This window comes from Emydura macquarii, unplaced genomic scaffold, assembly GCF_026122565.2.
Source record: "Emydura macquarii macquarii isolate MOO-44397 ecotype Brisbane River unplaced genomic scaffold, CSIRO-AGI_Emac_v2 contig_312, whole genome shotgun sequence".
In the NCBI taxonomy this organism is placed as follows: Eukaryota; Metazoa; Chordata; order Testudines; family Chelidae; genus Emydura; species Emydura macquarii.
In genome coordinates, this window is record NW_027130449.1 from 9318886 (window position 1) to 9337480 (window position 18595).

The following is an 18595-nucleotide window of genomic DNA, read 5'->3' on the forward strand; positions in this document are numbered from 1 at the left end:
CAGGAAGGCAGGAAACTGTTGAGCCTGGAAATACCCTGGTCAGGAGGGAGAGAGACATGGGTCACCAGCCAAGAGGGGCAATGTCTGGGGAGCCAGAAGCCTGAGGGTTGGGTGGTCCTTGCTGGACCATTGAGGGGAAACACAGGTGCAGTTGTGATGTATATGGTGGCGATGGTGGGACAGTTCAGGGCTGATTTTCAGAGGGTGGGTGCTCAGAAACATCTAACAAACAAGCCAGAGAGATTGACACGGTCACACAGGGAGTCTGTGGCCAAGACAAGAACTGAAACTCCTCTCCTCTGAGTCCCAGTCCATAGCTTTAGCCACTAGTGCATCCTCCCTCTCATCTTTTGGATGCAGCCTTAAAATCTCAGGTTCTGTTCACTGCGTAAAGATCCCTCGACAGTTTCCCTCAGTGTCCTGGACCAAATTTTCCACACTCTCTTCGCCCCCAATGATGTGCAAACTACTGACTCCATCCTCCCACTTCAGAAGTGGCTGCATATCAATAAAGCTGCTTATGCTAAGGACAGCTTTCCATTGCAGTGTGAGCTGGAGGTAGAAGTTGAGAGGTACCTTTAACCAGACTCCTGTCCACACACAAGAAACTCTAGCTCCAGGGATGCTTTAAACTCAAGGTAGCTGGCCTGTTGGAGAGTGACGGCAGTCTGATGGCTCTCATTCGAGCGAGGTGTCAACTTGACTGTCGCTAACTCTGCAGCCAAGACAAGCGCTATACAGTACTGTGTGAAATCCACAGTACATAACTTAGCCCTGGCAGAGGCGAGGGAAAGGGTTGGACAGTAGTTATTTATAACACAAAGTAGGGCAGAAGTCCATCTATGCTGCATGGGAGCTTTCCATGGATATTCTAGTTTCAATGATGTTGGCTGGGATCTGGAACTAATTTTGGCAGCTGTTTAAGTCTCCAGGGAGGCTGGCATCTATTGCTTTCAGTCACATAAAGGAGCTTTTCTGTTTTTTAACTAATGAAAGAAATGGCAAAAATAGCTTTTACTATGACTGGTTTTCAGGCTATTTAAGAAAAGAGATGAGTTAGAAATGGCTAAAGCCTAGACACGCTGCCGGGTGGCAGTACGGTATGCAGTCACGAGCAGTTTATCAGTGTTGCACTGCTCTCATTTCCTGGTCCCTAGCTCAGAGACAGGCTTGCAGCATATCCAGGAGAAGACAGTCCATCAGGCCCAGAAAATGTATGTGTCTACAGCGGCTGTACTGGACTTGTACCTTTAAGAGATCTGGCATTCAAGTGATAGTTCCCGTTCTCTGGCTCCTGTCCTTCATGTAAAACTTTCCACTTCTTCCTGCTGCATTAGCATCTACAGTAAGTCCTAGCCCAGTTTCATATCACCACAGAAGCACCATGTAGTGCAGCACTTGGTAGCATACTGCCGTTACCAGTCATACCACAGTTTTACTAGGCTTGGCTGAAGCCTAAAACTTGCACTACAAATAACCATCAGCTAACTTGCTATCCGTGTGGTCTGAACATCACCCACAGCCAGGCACTGCTTCCACAGTCAAGACAGTTTGCACGCACATATGAATCAGAACAACGCTTCAGGCCTTTCTGGGCAAATCCACTAATCTCCATACAACATTTATCCATCAGTGCCAGTTTAACATGCCTCTCGGATATTACCAGACACTAACAGATCAGTAAAGATAATTCACTCCAATGGAAGTCGGGGAGGGAACAAACCCAACACAGATGCACAAACAAGGCTCAAAGGGGTCGTTTGTCTCGCTGAATCCAACTCTCTTCTTCCTGTTTTCCAAAAGATCAGTCCTAGCCAGCCTCCATCCCCTGCAAATCGGATATGGTAGGTCTGCTTTTCGAGAGTAAGGAACGTTGACTGTAACTATAGTGGCAGTAAAACTAGCAAGCACTGAGGAAGGAACCAGACTAGATATCTCCCCTCTGCCAGCACACACATTAGAGACATCACTCTGGAACAAATCCACATATACAATAAGACAGCACCTCCTCATTCATTTCAGGGCAGATGCTGCTACCCATGTTCACACTGAATATTCCTTTACTCTGCAAATAGTTCCAACAGTGAGGAAGGGTAGCAGAAGCCAGCCCGTTATTTTTTAAAAGCTGAGAAGATCCACTGGACTTGCCAGCCATGGCTGAGTACATTTAACCAGGGAATCGCCATACGTCCATCACGTGCAGTGTCCAGTCTCTGGAAGGTGATGGCACAGCTTGATGTATCAAAGGAAGGTGAAGCCCCGGACTATTTGTACAGTACTGTACAACCCCCTCGCAATAGGCAATTTACAACCTAAAGCACAAGATGTGATTACACTTATCTTAGCCAGCGTGACTCCAGCGGTGACTAATGGTCATAACATTATCCCAGTGCCTTTTAGAAAATCCAGCCACATCATCTGGATCTATGACCTTTCAGGGCAATGAATTTCACAAGCTGCCTCTAAGGAGAGAATACTGAAGTCAAGGAAACCAAGAACCTGGGCAGTGGTTGGAGAGGGGAAGTCATGCACAAAAAAACCTGCCTTAAGCAATTACTCAAGTGACTACTGACAAATATGAGTTGCTTAATAGAAAGGTCCTCCAAAGAAGCTGGAGTAGAGCGGTACTGGGTGAATTTGGGGTTCCTTTGAAACAGGTTCTTAAGGTGGGAGGTTGCCTATGAAAGGTGAATGGATGGTCTCTTCTGTTGATTTCATATGAATGACTAAGACTAAGACTGGCATCTTTAGAAGTCCCATTAAGGATCTGAAGGCTAGGACTAAGAGAAGTGGCATTGTTATCAGCTGCTCTCTTCCTAGGCAGACAAGATGGGTGAGGTAATATCTTTTATTGGACCAACTTCTGTTGCTGAGACAAGTTCTTGAGCTTACACAGAGCTCTTCTTCAGGTCAAAGACAAACTCAAAAGCTTGTCTCTCTCACCAACAGTGGTCCAATAAAAGATGTTACCTCACCCAACTTGTGTCTCTAATATCCTGGGACCAACACGCTACAACTCTTCCTAGGCGGTCAGCCACTGGGGATACGGATTTGCTGGGGAGAGTCAAAAGAAATCAAAGGGCATTTCCAGAAGATGAATTATTGAAAGGGGCTGACATATTTGTAGGTGGCTTGGGGATTTATGCGCATATCTTGGGGAGCATAAATAAAATATCACTCTACTAGAAGAACTGTAAAAACAATATTAAGAGGCTGAATAGCTAACAAATGAATATTGCACCTTCCGCCACACTTCAGTAGCAAATGAAGAATAACAATGAATCTATTTCACCTTAATGGACTTGACTGGTGTTTCTTTACAGGAAAAAAAATGAAATATTTATAATGTCGCAACCAGACAAATTTAGCAGGACATGCATCAGCAAGGATTTTATTTATGTTATCTGCTGTTATGTCCCCCCGCCTTCCCCTCTTCCCCAATCTAAAGATTCCTTTAAGAATCTGATCGGACAACCTTGAATGAAATATAAAAACAATGACTAAAGAATTCTTCTGTTGACCTAGGTACCGCCTCTCTCGGCAAGGTGGATTACCCACAGTGACACGAAAAACCCCTCTTCTGTCAATGCAGGAAGCCTCTACGCTACAGTGCTACAGCACCAGAGCCATGCCGCCGTAGTGTAGACGTGTGAGACTCACGACTCCTGGGTTCCAGGCCTAGCCCTGCCTCTGATTTGCAGTGTGATGTTGCTCAAACCACTCTCCGCCTCACTTCTTCTGCCTATGAAAAATGGAGATGAAGATACTCCCTAGGCTGCCTCTTACACATTGGAGGAGCGCCGGTAAACTACATCCTCCTTCAGACCTTTCTTTAAGACTCACCTCTGCTGTGATGCTAGGCAGGAGGCATGTTGTAGCTATTCTTTATTACACTGAACAGGATTGTTTCACTGTTTCCATCTGTCAGCTCATTGTCAGCACAGACTGCAAGTTCCTTAGGGCAAGAACTGCCCTCTTGATGATGTATGTGTACAGGGCCTAGCACGGTGAAGCCTGATCCTTAATCAGGCACTTTAGGCACTATTGCAATCCAACCGTAAAGCGCTTGGAGGTCTGTGGATGTAAAGTGATGCCAACCATTATTTGTAGAAATGGTTTGCACCCACATTTCCACTTGTGCATGAAAGTATGTGGTACAGGACAGGGTGTCCACAGCTTTAAAAGTGGTTGATAAAAAAGGATTATTTGTAATCCTTTAACAATTCTCAGACTGCTGTTCAGGTCAGCTAATCACATGGGTGTTTTATTGACCTATTTCTTTTCCAGTTCAGCTGTTCTCCTCTCCGCTTCCCTCCCCTCTGGCTGGGAGTAATTAGTCCCTCTCCCTTCTGAATAGGTGGTACTTAAACCAGTTGTTGCCAGAATAGGTGTGACAAGTGGGCAAGCAGTGTGCTAATTACAACTAGCCAGAGGAGAGCAGTACAGTTAATGCCCCACCGGGAGCTTTTTTCCCTAAATGTTATTCTTATTTATAAGTGGAAAGGTTTCCCAGCAACAGCTCCTCTTCTAGGTGCTCAGAGGGGAGCTCATTTGCTTCTTCCCTGGAGTGTTAACTCAGCTTCAGTCGCCACCCTTAGGTCCCTAGGCAAAACAAGGCCTTGTCTGCACTCAGGAACACCAATTTGCGGCCACAGTTATTGCAGATGCATTGATATTGACTATTAAGGCCTCCATTATGCTGGAAAATTGTATCACGTTAGAAGAGGTAGGAGTACTCTGTCTAACACGATGCTGAACGCTATTTGGAGTAATTGTGGGTAAGGGCAGGTGCATTTAAAGCTCATGTGAGCTGCTGGTAATGACATGGAAGGGATAGTAGTGTTAACCACAAGGCCTTAGTCATGACTGTCCTTGGAAGGGTTATTAGCCAAGATGGTCAGGGATGCAACCCCATGCTCCAGGTGAAAGCTTCACAGTTTTGACTTTTTGTCCATGGTTGCGACAGTTTTTTTAAAAAAAGTGAAATGTTTCACGGGAAGGGATTTCTGTTTTCCAGCAAGCTCTAGTTGGAAGGATTGCGAAACCTACCAGGATCTTCATGAAGAAGATGAGCGATCCCTGGTACGACAGGTCTGACTATAAGGTAGGCCTTTGTTTTTAAGATATGTTTTTCCTGTAATGCTTTTGTTCTAAGTGAGTCTCTTGCTTTCTCAAGGCTGGCTGGTCATTGATTAACCCTGGCGTAACCCCTGGAAGAGGGAGGATGGCCAAGTGCTGAACTAAACTTGCTAAAGTGGTCACACAATGAGGAGCAGGAAGAATTGCAACCTAAATCCTCCCCCATCTGGAGAGAGAGGAACATGATTTCCCATCCTCAGAAAGGTGGGAGTTTAAGGTCTGGCACCTCCGCCCAGAGGCGAAGAAGGGATCAGAGGTGCAGTTATCTCAGGAATGGAGATCCTCACCCCAACCAGCACAGGTCCAGCCCTTGCCTGATGTCTCAGCTCTGCCATGCTCTTCTAGAAAAAGGGGGAGAAGTGGGTTTATTCCAGGTGTCAGCTGCGTATGTCACAAACTGGGAAGGAAAGGATTGGCCTCTTATCCACGACAAGGAGTTAATACAAGCAGCTCGCAGCTCCAGAGACAGCAGGCGGGAAAGCTGTTTCCTTTCTTAACAGCAGAGCGAAGTGTCAATACAAGGCAAGTTTCATTATGGGAGTTTCTGGCTGCATTTCTTTTCTCTAACCCACATGGGCCGCAAATAAATGCCACTGGTCCCTGCTTCTCAAACTCCTTTTAATAAACACTGAGAGGGCTGAATAAACTTGGGCCCCTCATGAATTAAGCATCTTACTGACATGAACGGTTCTATAATGCTGCTTAATTGTATTCAACCTGGGTTTAATTTCTTGCTCTCACCAATGGGAGGAGGGGGGGAAAAAAAGTGCTGTGGAAAGACTTTTTGTTGTTTGTTTGTACAGGAACATTCTGCACGAAAGGCAAGTTATTAGCTCCTCTTCCCCAAGTGGCTTTCACAAAATATTTATATATAAAAAGATTCCCAGAGAGTAACATTAACTTGATGAAAACAATGCAAACGTGAATACGCTCCATAAGCTTCATTTGATGTATGCTCCTGTAGCAACAGCACTATCCTTAGCAGAGAGCTAAATCTGGGCAGCTACAGAGGCCTGGCTAACTAGACTACTGGCTAGATGTGGAGGGTTTGGGTGACTAAATCACAGGCTAAAGCATGAGCCTCCCTTTACTTCCCCACAGAGCCATCCCCTAGGGTAGGGCGAAGCGGGGCAACTGCTCTGGTGGGGCCCCGCACCAGACTGGGCAGGAGGTGGGTGGTTGCAGCCCGTCTCCTGGCTGCGCACCCAGACCAGTTGCATCAGGGTCCCGGCATCGTGATGGTACCGGCCAGGAGCCAGGTGGGGGGCCCACACAATGGGATTTGCCCCGGGCCCCACACCTCTCCCCGCCCCCAGGAACGGCCCTGCTTCCCCATGCATGCATGTGTGGAGTAAGACAAGCGTGAGTGATAGCAGACTCAGGCCTCGTATTTTCATCAGGAGCAACAAGTGCCTCCCCAGGCAAAACCCAGCGTGTGCAGGAGCTTTCTTACTCACCGATCCTCAGGGAATGGGGGCTGGCAGCGATTCTCATTAGCCACGCCAGAAGGAGCACCAGAGGCGCCAAGACCCGGAGCATCTTCTATAAATCCTCATGGAGCCCTGTGGTGGTCTGGGCATGACATAACTCTGCAAAGAAGGAACATTGTGCTGTTAGCAACACCAGCCACGGAACCAACAGCATCCCAATTGCAGGGATGGTTCTTCCCTCCCCCAACCAGACAGAAGCAGGACAGGAGTGACAGCGAGCCAGGTCTACTAACCACACAACCCTAGCCCATTGCTGCTCCCCTGATGGTTCAAGGCCTACGTCCCCTCCTCCAAATTCCAACCCAGTGACCCCATTAAAAGAAGAGAGGTGGAGGGAGCCACTTGGATACACAGACCAAAATATTATGATATAAACTGGCCCATATTGGCACCTACGTAGCAATTTGACCATCCAGTTGTAGGATTAGGATACGTGCGCTGGTGTTTGAAAACAAGAACAAATGGGTATAAATTAGCCAGGAATAAATCAGAAGGTTTCTAACCATCAGAGAAGTAAGTTTCTGGAATAGCCTTCCAAGAGGAATATTGGGGGAGGGGAGTTTGAAGATGGAGCTTGATAAATTTGTGAATGGGATTATACAATGGGATTGCCTGTAATAGCAGGGGACTGGACTTGATGAACCAGGATGCTTCCAGTCTTATGAAAATTGCATATTATGTAAAAATCAAGAGCAAGTCTTTATGCTTTAGAGCATCTCTCCTTGCTTCCATGATTGTGAGATTTTGCCTCCTACTCTAATAACCCTTGAAGCGATCTGTGGGTCTGAAGATACAGATCGCTTCAAGGGTCACTAAAATACAAAGCAAAATCTCACAATCATGGAAGCGAGGAGATACGCCCTCAGGCTCTTGCTGATCATCAAAGCCAGAGGACGTGTTTTAAAAAGCCGTCATTTAGAAAACAGATCTAGCCAAGTGACAACCACGCCACTGCTACAAGCTGTGTCTTGGAAGCACAGCACTGGCTACTCCATTGCCCTTTGCTTGAACGTTGGGTGGTGGGAGGCGTGTTTCTATCATTAAGACTGATGTGCTAATGCTCTGGCCTAATCCGTCATTTTGCTGATCTAGAGCATGGGGCTGTTACACAATTGATAGGGGTTTTCCTTCCATCCAGGGAGGCAGCTGCAGAACTGGATAGAGCAATCAGTGAGCACAGGTGAGAGGAAAGGTGTTTGCCGAGAGGAAGGGAGATAACTGGTTGTTTCCGGTAATGGTTAATATAGCAAGGAGCAGTTATTTACATACAACCCCTGGACACAGGATTTAAATTTTCCTTTGTCCTCTTATTACTATTTATAAACAAATTTAAACAGCGCCAGAAACATATACAGTGCTTTAAACTTGTGGAGTCAGACATGGCCCCAGTCCTAAAGAGCTTTCAGTCTAAATGGGACAAGACCCTGGATAACGAGATTGGGGCAGTGATGGGGAAGAGATCATTAATGATGGGAAAGGCAGGACGGACTACTTGGAAGAAGAGAGATGAGACATTGCATAGGTGAGACCAAGGAGAGAAACAGTATGATAGAAGCAAGAATCCTTTGCTGCTACTTAGCTCTGGGATCCAGGGAGCTGCCAGACAGCCAGAGGGCTGGAGTGGTGCAAAATGACAAATGAGGGACAAGGAAGGAAAATGGGACCAAGGTGGCAGTGATCTTCTATAAGAACCTCCCTCTGAGGACTTCAGCAAAACCCATTCACTGCAGCTGAGCTGACAGCACGTATGCACCCAGGAGAAGTCTGGCAGAAGCTTCCTGGCTTCTCTCTGGGTGGAGACAGGGGACTTTGAGCTTTGAACTCGGGGCAGACCTAAGAAGGTGTCTGCATGCCGAGGGGTGAGCCCTACCAGATAATCCAAGGGTGAGCTGAGCTATTCCAACTCCAGAGATTTAACCGAAGACTGACCCCTGGGAGACATTTCCAAGTATTTCACTAGCAGGCGGGGGATTGTACAGTCGAGGGGACGTGGCGACATTCACCCCAGATCTCAGACTTTAATCCACGTTAGAGGCCACTTGTCTGAACCCACCCCGGGCTGGTAGTGGCTGGAAGTTGTTCCCATATGACGGCAGCTTGGTGGCCTGAGAGAAATGAGCTGGTGGATCTCTCTGGGGAGGGATGGAGAGAAGTCACTGAACACCTGCCCCCTTGCTGGCAGTCCCAGCAGAGCGGCCTAGGACTCTATGGGCCACGAAGGCTGTAATGAACTCCCATTCCAAATGGGAATCCAAGTCCTGACGCACTTTGTGTCAAGGGTGTGCGGGGGAAGCGTGCATTGCTGGTTCCGCCGCAGCATCCGTTGTGCGGCTCAGTAGCAATTCCATCAGTGTGCATCTTGGCATGAACATTATATTCAGTGGGGGCCCTCGTCTATCACAGAGCTTCCAGGAACTACCTCAATACACATAACCAGCAAGGTGGGATTGTCGTAAACTCTCAGCAAATCCCGACCTTGAGAGCCAACGCGAGCGATTTGAGAACTCTCTGCTAACAGGCACATGGAGCACGGCGCTCCGAGCGCTAAGGAGCCACTGCAAATCTCACTCCCTTTCCACACACCTCACCCCAGGGCCACTCTGAGACAGTAACAGCGGGCCCCTGGATGAGATACACTTTGGCCCCGACTCAGCAGAGCACCACACTTACCTTTAAGCACGATTCCGCCCCAGTGAAATCAATGAGAGTTGAACATATGCTCAGATTGAAGCACATGCGTCAAACGCTTTGCTGAAACCAGGCCTTTAGCTACTTCATCGCGAGGCTAAATCCTGCCCTCTGCAGACAGCCTTGCTACAAAGAGGGTCTGCAAGGGCTGGAGTGAATGAATGCTCCCCTGTCCAGGTTACTGAGCAGCAGCAAAGCTGTTCCATGGCCCCTGCTGCTCCTCTAACCAGCTCCATATTGGGTAATCAATGGCAAATCCATGTGTCAATGGATCCACTGACTCTGTGCCACGACTGACTCCCAGACTCCAGAGGGTGGGAATGAATGAGAAACCCCAGCAGAATCATACATGGGCTCCTCCAATCCATGCCCAGCCCTAGGAAGTGGAGCTGCACTTTGTGCTTTCCAGTGTCAGGGAGAAGGGACCAGGATTTTCGCCCGAGGGCAGTGTTTGCAGGACACTTCCTCCCCCTGCTGCTAGACTGTGCTTCTCACCTGCCGTTCTCGCAAGAAATGAAAAGGGGGGGGGGTTAAATACAGCGACGATGGTGCGAAACTAAACATAGATTTATGAAAAGTCTCAGCTCATTCCCAGCCGTCATTAGGAACTGCCCAGCCACATTCCCCGCACAAACAGAACTTTGAAGGGAAAGAAAAAGATAGAAAAAAGGGAAACAATCGACATTTCCAACAACATTTTGCAAAGCAGCCAGTGCTCTTACAGCAAACCCACACGCTGCAGACAGATGCAATTACTGTATCATCTCTAAGACACAAACCTGAGGAAATTATGATGAAGACCCCTGATTCCTCAGCTCCGCGCACACTGATCTCTGTTACTTCAACTAAACGACATCTCTTTCAGTAACACTACTATTAGGTCTCAGCTCAACTCTCCACACACAGCCACTAGACGGCATCATCGCTCATCAGACACAGACTCACTGAGTATCATTTACTGCTGGAGCTGTCCAAATGGAGGAGTCAGAGGAAGGGGCTCATTCTACAGGAACTAAATACATTAAAGATCATGCAGCTCTTTGCGATCTACTGATGAAAAGCACTACATAAGAGATTGGGGGTGGGGAAATATAATACCAACTACCTTGTATCTCACCTTATAACACCGCTGTGAGCTATTATTCCCATTTTAAAGATAGGGGCCTGAGGCAGAAAGAGACAAAGAGACTTGCTCAGGATCACACTGGAATTCTGTGGCAGAGGAGCGAATGTAACCCAGTTATCCAGCTAGTGCCCCTAACCACTCGACCAACCTTCCTCTCATTCCATTCAAAACCACTATTTGAAAACTGGGAGCAAGATTTTTCAGAAGAGACTTAGGTCCGGATCCTCCAAAGTATTCAGGCATCTGACTACCTTTGAGGAACAATCACTGAAGCTCAGATCCTCAGTGTTTGGGTACCCTGTGTGAGACGGTATAAAGGGTCTAAGATTTCCAGAAGGCAGGTGGGCAGCACATTCTGAAACTCGGACCCCTTTAAGGTGCCCCAGTTGGGCTCCCAGAACCCTAGTCCCCGTAAAATTACTGCTCCCCTTCTGAAAATCTTGCCTTAAGGATTTTGTTTGTTTGTTTTGGTAACAGTGGCAAGTAACAGGGATCGGCGAGCCCTAAAGTGTTAAGCGTATGGTAAATCTGTTACTTAGAAATGTTTGCGACAGTGGACTCAGATTGTGGAGCAACATCTCATTGAGCACTTTGAAGCAGTTATTTCAAAACTTTCCAGGTTATTGACAAAACAGCAGGATCAAATCAAATGTACTCACACTGGTATTACAGCCAGACGTGTGGAATTAGCGCTCTCTCTCCAATCTACAGGCACGCATGCACACAGTTTCTCAAACCTATTCTGAAGGAAAATAAAATAAGAGGGACGGATGCTGAAAAACGAGGAGACCCTGTGACTCCCATTGACTCCAAGGGCATCCAGAACCTTGCAGGATTGGATCGAAAGCTGCCTGAGAAGCCCCCTGACTTTTTTTTACAGCACCCTTCTCGCACCACTTCCTCGATTCAGATGCAGCGATGCTGGGAGCCAGCCCCTCATTCCCTGCAAAACAACCGCACCTGCACAACTAAAGTATCCCCCATAGGGTGCCAGAGGTATTTGTCTTCCTCCTCCCCCAGACCACAGCAGCCTAGGAGAGATGCAGAAAGCAAGAGACTCTAAATACCTTTGCTGTCTGAGATGCAATAGAGAAACTTGGCAATTGCTCATCCCTGCTATTTCCCCCACTACATCCCTGCTGCAGTCTCCCAGCTGCTGACACTTCAGCTGCCTGTTTATTCAAAAGAGCAACCAATCACAAGGTATTTGTACCAGAAAAACGAGCAAAAGTATTGGAAGCTCCTTCACTGCACTGTCATCTTTTAACATGTCTCCTGAGTTCCCACCCACTGCCTCCCCCCCCACCAATCTATCCTCTCTCTTTTCTTCAGTGGCCTGCTTCTTGCCTTCATCCCGGTCTGAACGCTGCTGGCGTCAGTGGGGTTTGTGAAGACGACCCCTAGGAAACAGCTGCATGTTGTTGCACGATTCAGTCCCAGGGAAAATCTCAGGCTTGTCAGCATTTGTTAAATGACATGTAAGGGATCAAGAATGCTACAGTGGAGACAAAAGGGGCTTGTCAGTGATGCAACAATAGCCCTGTCACAACAGATGATGAAAAGTGCAAAACCAAATCCCTCTATCAAAGTGCTGGCCCAGTTCCTCTGTTGGAGAAAGCAGCAAGATGGAGTTGCTCGGCCTATGACTATCACCCCATCTATGTACCCCTTTTCCTCCTTAATAACAGCTTACGTTTCCATCACACCTTGCATTCCCAAAGGGATCTCGATAAAGGGTTTTGGCAAACAATCCTAGGTGCCAGCTATTTCAGCTAACACTTTTCATCCACCACAGAAATGCAGCCACCTCTGGAGAAGAATGCAGCAGCACGTTAATGGCGAACAACATTTAGATTAGGTCAGGGTGTGAAAAAGACTGTCATAGCCAATCGGTGCTGCAGGTGGAATTCAGTTACAAATATCCAAATTGGAATTTGGCTGGAATACCTAGCTCCTACATAGTACTTTCCATTAGTAGCTCTCAAAGTGATTTACAAAAGGTGGGCAGTATCATTATCCCCATTTTACAGATGGGAAAACTGAGGCATAGAGCAGTGAAGCAATTTGTCCATGGTCACCCAGCAAGACAGTGCCAGAGCTGGGAATCTAATCTCTTGAGTCCCAGTCCAGTGTTCTATCCACTCAGTTAACATTCCCCCTCTCTTGAAAAATATTTCATAGGATCATTAACCAACAGGTGTGGATCTCATTTTACATCTCCCAAAGAGTGCAGCTGTAGAGGGGTGGCTTCTGGATTTGTGTGCTTGCTATTAAAGAAACAGCAGCAGAGATCTGGATCAGAGTCAGATAATTGGCCATAAGACAGGTGATGCCCAGGCCACCTCCACGGCTTGCAACCAAATGCCATCTGGGTTTGGCAAAAGGGCAGAATGCAGGCGTCACAGGAAAGCTGCTGCCTCAGCGCCACCGGCCTGGAGTTAACAGCAAAGCTAAATGCTAAAAACAAGGCACGTGCTGTGCTTGGTGATGAGACCAGCAGGGTTGTAATTACCTAGAACATGGAGCACAGAGGGATGCTGCGGTCACCTAACACTTTATCCACAGCTCAGAACAACTTCCCAATGCTTTGATTGCGAGCGTGAAACCGAGGAACAGCTGGCAGGGCCAGAAAGATACCTTGGGGTTTACCAAGTGGCAGACACTGAGCAATCACTGCCCCCTCCACACTCTGCGTGCATACACCCCCATCCGGATCATCTGCTTTGAAGAGCCCAGAAAAAGCAATGCAAGAACCTTTCCTTCCTCCTCTCCCTCTCCATGCCCCCCTCATTAGATCCATGCCACTGAATGTCAGGAGCAGACTGAAATGCAGCAAGAACCTTCTACCTAGTCATACAGCACCAGGATGTAGCACTGCCATTTGGGAAGGCAAACAAGAAAGTGGCGAGGCCTCTGCACCAGTTTAGTAGGGGGCTGACTGAGCTGCCCTTTCCTCCCAGCCTTTGGAGCCCATCTCCCTCCCCTGCTCAAAATAATCCAAGCGATCCTCAATGAGTCCTCAACATAAATTCCAAAATCGTAACTCAACAGTTCCTACTTCGCGCCAGTTCTTCACCCACATCCAGGGCTCTCTCTCTTTGTCAGTCTGCTCTGGCTGGAACTCAGCCTTCTGGCTCTGCTTCCTTCCCCCGTCAGTGCATTCTGATTCTTGAATTTCTCTTCCCCGAGCCACACAGCTACTCCCAGCTACCTTTTCATATCTGAAGTATCTGATTCCCCACAGGTGGGGCTCATCTTGTAATCAGCGCTGGCTTAGCCTCAGGCTTTCCAGGCTGCTATACTCTCTCCCATACTCTGTCCTCCCCACCCTGCCCCCATCTCAATGCAGCTGCATTTTAACACCATGATATAAACCTTCCACACAGCTGTAGTTGGCAGAAGGCTTCAGGGCTGGGGTGGGGCATTTGTTAACAAACCACACATTCACCTACTAAAAAGGGCATCCGTCCTAATACAAAGATAAGCTTCCACAGCAAAGGAGAAGGAAAAATAATTTCCCCATCTATGGCAAATGGGGGAAAACGCCTTCAGAATTGTTCTGATCCTCTTTTCTCCATAAGCAAGAGAAAGAAAAGAGAATGCATACTAGAAATGGCTGCACTAATCCTTCTATACATGGAGAACATCACTCGTAAGACCCTGGGCTTCCTAAAAAGAGACAGATGGCCTTTAAGAGACTCCGTTCATGGTCCTGAGGCCTTCCCCCAGCCTGCAGGTTCCTAGGAAAGCCACATGTACCTCCCGCACTAAAGCTTCCACCTGTAGCACTGAAGACATTCCAAGACTACAAACTACCCCAGAAACTAGCTAGCAGTTTGAAGCACAGAGCATCTGCTATTGGTTTAGATCATACTACTCCAACATCCTTAAGAATATGACCCTGCCAGATAGAGATGAGTCAGATGGAATAGCTGTCTCATAGACCACTATAGGGGGCAAATGATCTAAAATCTTTGGCTGTTCTCAGGACAGGAAGGAAGGGTCATTTTTTCTTTAAGCATTCAGAGTTGCAACGCCTGACTGATTTAGGAGCCTAAATCTCTTTCAAAAGTGATTTAGGCCCATAGGAGTCTAAATCCCATTGGCTGACAATGGAGTTCTGGCTCCTAAGGGCCTAAATCCCTCTTCAAAATGAGAGCCAGGATCTTAAATCAATCAGGCATTGCAGCTCTGAGTGCAGCAATGCCCAAATACTGTTACAAAGCTGGGACTTGAGCTATGAAAATTCAGAAGGATGAAATTAATAGACTCCACTGATAGGGTGTTTAGACATTTTTACATAAGATTCACTTTTCAGAGTTAGCAACTGCTCCTGAAACTATTCACACATATTTAATGAGTTCTCATTTATTAGCCAGCAGACTTCCCTGTGTTTGTTGTAGCATCTTTTTGACATGTTGAGATTTTTGTAGGAAATTTGTTACTCATCACAGCAAAAGCCAGAGGGAGAATAAACCATTAAACCATGAAAACCATGTATGTCTTCTCATCGCTGCTTCTGTCTGGTGGTAAAGATATCCCTGAAAAAGCGGGTGCATCTTCCACACAGTTCGTTCTGTCAGTGACGCATTCCTGACAACGGGGATCCCTGCATCACTGTGCACTTCAGCACAACAGGGAACCAAATTTACCTCCTGCATCAATGCTGCTGTCAACCTAGCCTGGTCCACACTGGGAACTTGCATCTACACCCTGGAGAGACGTAGTGATGCCAACCTAACCCCACTGCAGTCAGTGCTAGGTTGACAGCTGAATTCGTCCGTCGACCTAACTACCGCCTCTTAGGAAGGCAGACTACGCCAACAGGAGAACCCCTGCCCGCCAATGTAGTGTCTACACTGAAGCTGTAGCGATTTAAGTGTAGACATCAGGAGCCACTTGTGCCTTCTCCATGAAAGCTTTTGTTCCTCCTGCTGAAAAACAAAATCCCAGCCCACCATCTGCAGACTTCCTTGAAAACTGGCAGTATCTCTTGCACTTGGAGATGGCTTTAATCTTCTTGATGCAACTGGGGAGGCAGCCTCTACCCCAAGTGATGGTTCAGAGGTGGCTTTGGTCTTGATGGCTCTCTCTGTGCGTCGCCAGAGGAAGACTGACAAATAGTAAGGAAGTGCAGTTCAACCAAAGCTACAGTGACTCGCGCAGCTGAAATAACAAATTTAACACCTGCAGAATAAGGAGGAATTCTGAAAAGCTGTCAGGAAAAAATCAGCAAACAATTTAACAGGGTCTTTTTCATTCTTTTGACAGACACAGCGACTGCTTTCCCTTTGCAAATCTGTGAAGAGTTCAGATTTAAGTGGAACTGACAAGAAGAAAAGGATCTGAATTGTATTTCAACAATTGGCTGTAACTGGGTTTTATTGCTGTGGGGTTAGTTTCATATATGCATTTTTTGGAAGAGAATCTAATTACAAGCCACTCAAAGATACATGTTCAAAGAAATGAAAAATTAGTTAATTTAAAACTGATGCAAGGAAATACATTCTCCCTCACCATATACACAAAACACATGATTCACCTGTGGAACTCATTGCCACTAGGTATCATCAGGAGCAAGATTCAAAACAGGATGTGACATATATATGACTAACAAGAATATGCAGAGTTATAATAGGAAGGCTTATAAGAAACCAATAATTTTGAATGGAATGTCAACCCTCATGCTTCAGGGCACACACTAAGATCTATGCAATGGGGGGTCAGGAAGGAACATTCCTAGGAAGCAGGTTATCCCATAAAGAAGGCCTTCTTACATCTTTTTCTGAAGCAGCTGGTATTGAACTAGATGAAGTACTGTGCTGACCCAAGTTGGCAGTGACTCTATTTCTGTAAAAACCTACCCCTTTTTAGATTTTGTCAGCAATGCATCTTCAGAGGAAGACACTGAAGAGCCTACTTTAACCCCTTTGTCAACCTACAGTCGCCCTGTGGTTCCTCTCACTGAATTATCATCACAGCATTTGCACTGTGGCTTGCCAGGAATTAACTCATCTGAGGTGAGAGACAGTTGGGTGGTATCTTGCTTTCCAGATGTCAACAGCATAAAAGCACCTCTCTCTCATACACACACATCACGGTGAAGCCACAGCTGCAGGAAAGGTCTTTCAGTTAGCACATCTCAGCCCTGGAGGAGATGGTAGGCAGAGGAAGGTGATATTAAAGATAAACGCCTGTTGGGCTGAAACATGAAATGGATTTTTTTTTCCTCCCCTATAAGTTTTGTTTTGTTTGTTTTAATCTCCGCAGCCTCCGCCTCCCACCCTCATGCCTTCAAGAGCAAACTGAAAGAAGAAAAGAATCTTGGGGGCATTGGAACTACAAAGACTAATAAACCCTTGAATCTTCTCATTACTATGTGTCTTTTAAACCTTCTCCTCTCAGCCCCATAGACCTAAGGTGTATCTGTGCCTTTCCCTCTCCTTTCTAGTATAACCAAAGCTTGGTTATACTTTCCCTATTCTTTGTTGTCATTGACGTGGGGATAAATATAAAATGGGGACACACAAAGTCATTTCCCAGCTATTTTATCTGGGTTAGTCTGTCCCTGATACAGTCACCCATGTTACACGACAGGAAAGGTTGTGCAGTGGTTAGAGCACTAGCCTGGCCTGTGGAAGACCCACGTTCAATTCCCTGTTTACCAATAGACTTCCTGTGTGACTTCCTGTCAGTGAGCTATTCCCTAGGCTACACTGCCTCCCCTTCTTTAAGAGGTAGCACAAATTACTCCCTGCCACTGCATAGCCACGGAGCCCAGGTTGTGCTTCTGAGGCTCAGTGCCTTTCAGTACCACCTTGTAGCAGGGCAACTACGCACCGCCCTTTATTACAAGCTCTGCTGATCTGGCCCTTACCAACACTTCCCTGCTCCAGTCTGCCCTGCCCCCCGGTGCTGGCACCATCACTCTGCTCTGTAGCTCTCCACCTGTGGCTGGGCCACTTTCAAATTTCTCCTTTAATTTCAAAAAGCTAAAATCCTGGGATTTTATGACTTTTATAAAAATGCTCAGAATTTATCTTTATTAACAAGGAAAGTTTAAAGCCCTGTGGTCTCAAAGGGCTATGAAGAACCAAGGAAGCGCTTCCCACGTCAGACACACATTTGTTTCAAGGTCGTACCTTAAAGTAAAAGTAAAAGGCCAGGAAGCGTCAAGAGGGGAGTGGAGGGGGACAGGCGCAGTGCCTGCACGTCAGCAGAGAGAAGAAAAGAAGGCAGATTCGCTCTGCGCTGAGAAGGGTCTTGAGCTACCATTAAACAGAGGCCAGCGTCACCGTACACTCACTGTTCCTCTGATATATAGAGCTGTAAAATCACACACACATACACCCCTCCCGCCAGTTGTCATCAAGGCTGATGCTTTCATAGCATTACACTCATCTGGAGTGCTAGACCCTAGAGTACTTTGCAGGTCATCACTCCAATGAAGCCACCTATGGAGGGGATTGCAGCAAACGTCCTGCACCTGTCAGGGGTGTGAGGGGTGTGTGTGTGTGTCAAATCTACAAGAAGAAAATATTAGGGGAACACAGTCTGAATCACCCAAAGTGGAATGAAGCCAGGGTACTGGAGCAACCCCACTGTTACCAGAAGAGCCATGGGATCCTTAATCCTTGGACCACAAGCAGTCCAAGTGTTGGTTTTATATCCTGTTCAGAGGATTGCACCTCTGGCCGCACAGACTCCACTCCCGCCAGGCTGAGGCACTGGCTAAGTGCTCAGACAGAAGAACACCCCCCCTTTCATTCAGCTTTCCCTGAAATAATTATGAATATTATATCATGGCAGTGATATTAATTATTAATTCATTATTAATTGTACCATGGTAGTGCCTACAGGCTCCGATCAGGTTGGAGCCCCACCGTACTAGGCGCTGTTCTGACCTACAGAAAGACACAGAGTTGAGAGTCCTAAGGTACGTCTACACTGGACTCAGAGGCACGACTGCAGCACGTGTGACCTCCCAGGGCTAGCTATGATCTAGCTAACTCAAGTAACAATAGCAATGAAGTTGCTACAACACGGGCTGTACAAACGGTCACAGTTCAGGGCATCGGCACTTGTATTTCCCCTCACTGGACAAGCAAGGGCACCCATGCCCAAGACTTCCAGTTCACCAGCGGTTGCCTTT

At 47.0% G+C, this 18595-nt stretch overlaps 1 protein-coding gene across 4 annotated transcripts in view; it reads right to left on the bottom strand.

Annotated features, from left to right (window-relative positions):
* The window catches only part of GRIK4 (glutamate ionotropic receptor kainate type subunit 4), a 200787-nt gene that overhangs the window by 160018 nt on the left and 22174 nt on the right, over positions 1–18595 (bottom strand). For 3 of the 4 annotated variants that reach the window (XR_010922966.1, XM_067564836.1, XM_067564820.1), the window contains exons 1-2: positions 13502–13609; positions 6597–6728 (exon numbers count right to left, since the gene is read on the bottom strand). Coding sequence is in view for 3 of the 4 variants with exons in the window: in XM_067564836.1 (XP_067420937.1) it covers positions 6597–6678 (82 nt within the window). In the remaining variant the exon portion in view is untranslated. Of the gene's footprint in view, positions 1–6596; positions 6729–13501; positions 13610–18595 lie in introns of those variants that run through there. The other variant, XM_067564827.1, reaches the window with a different exon arrangement.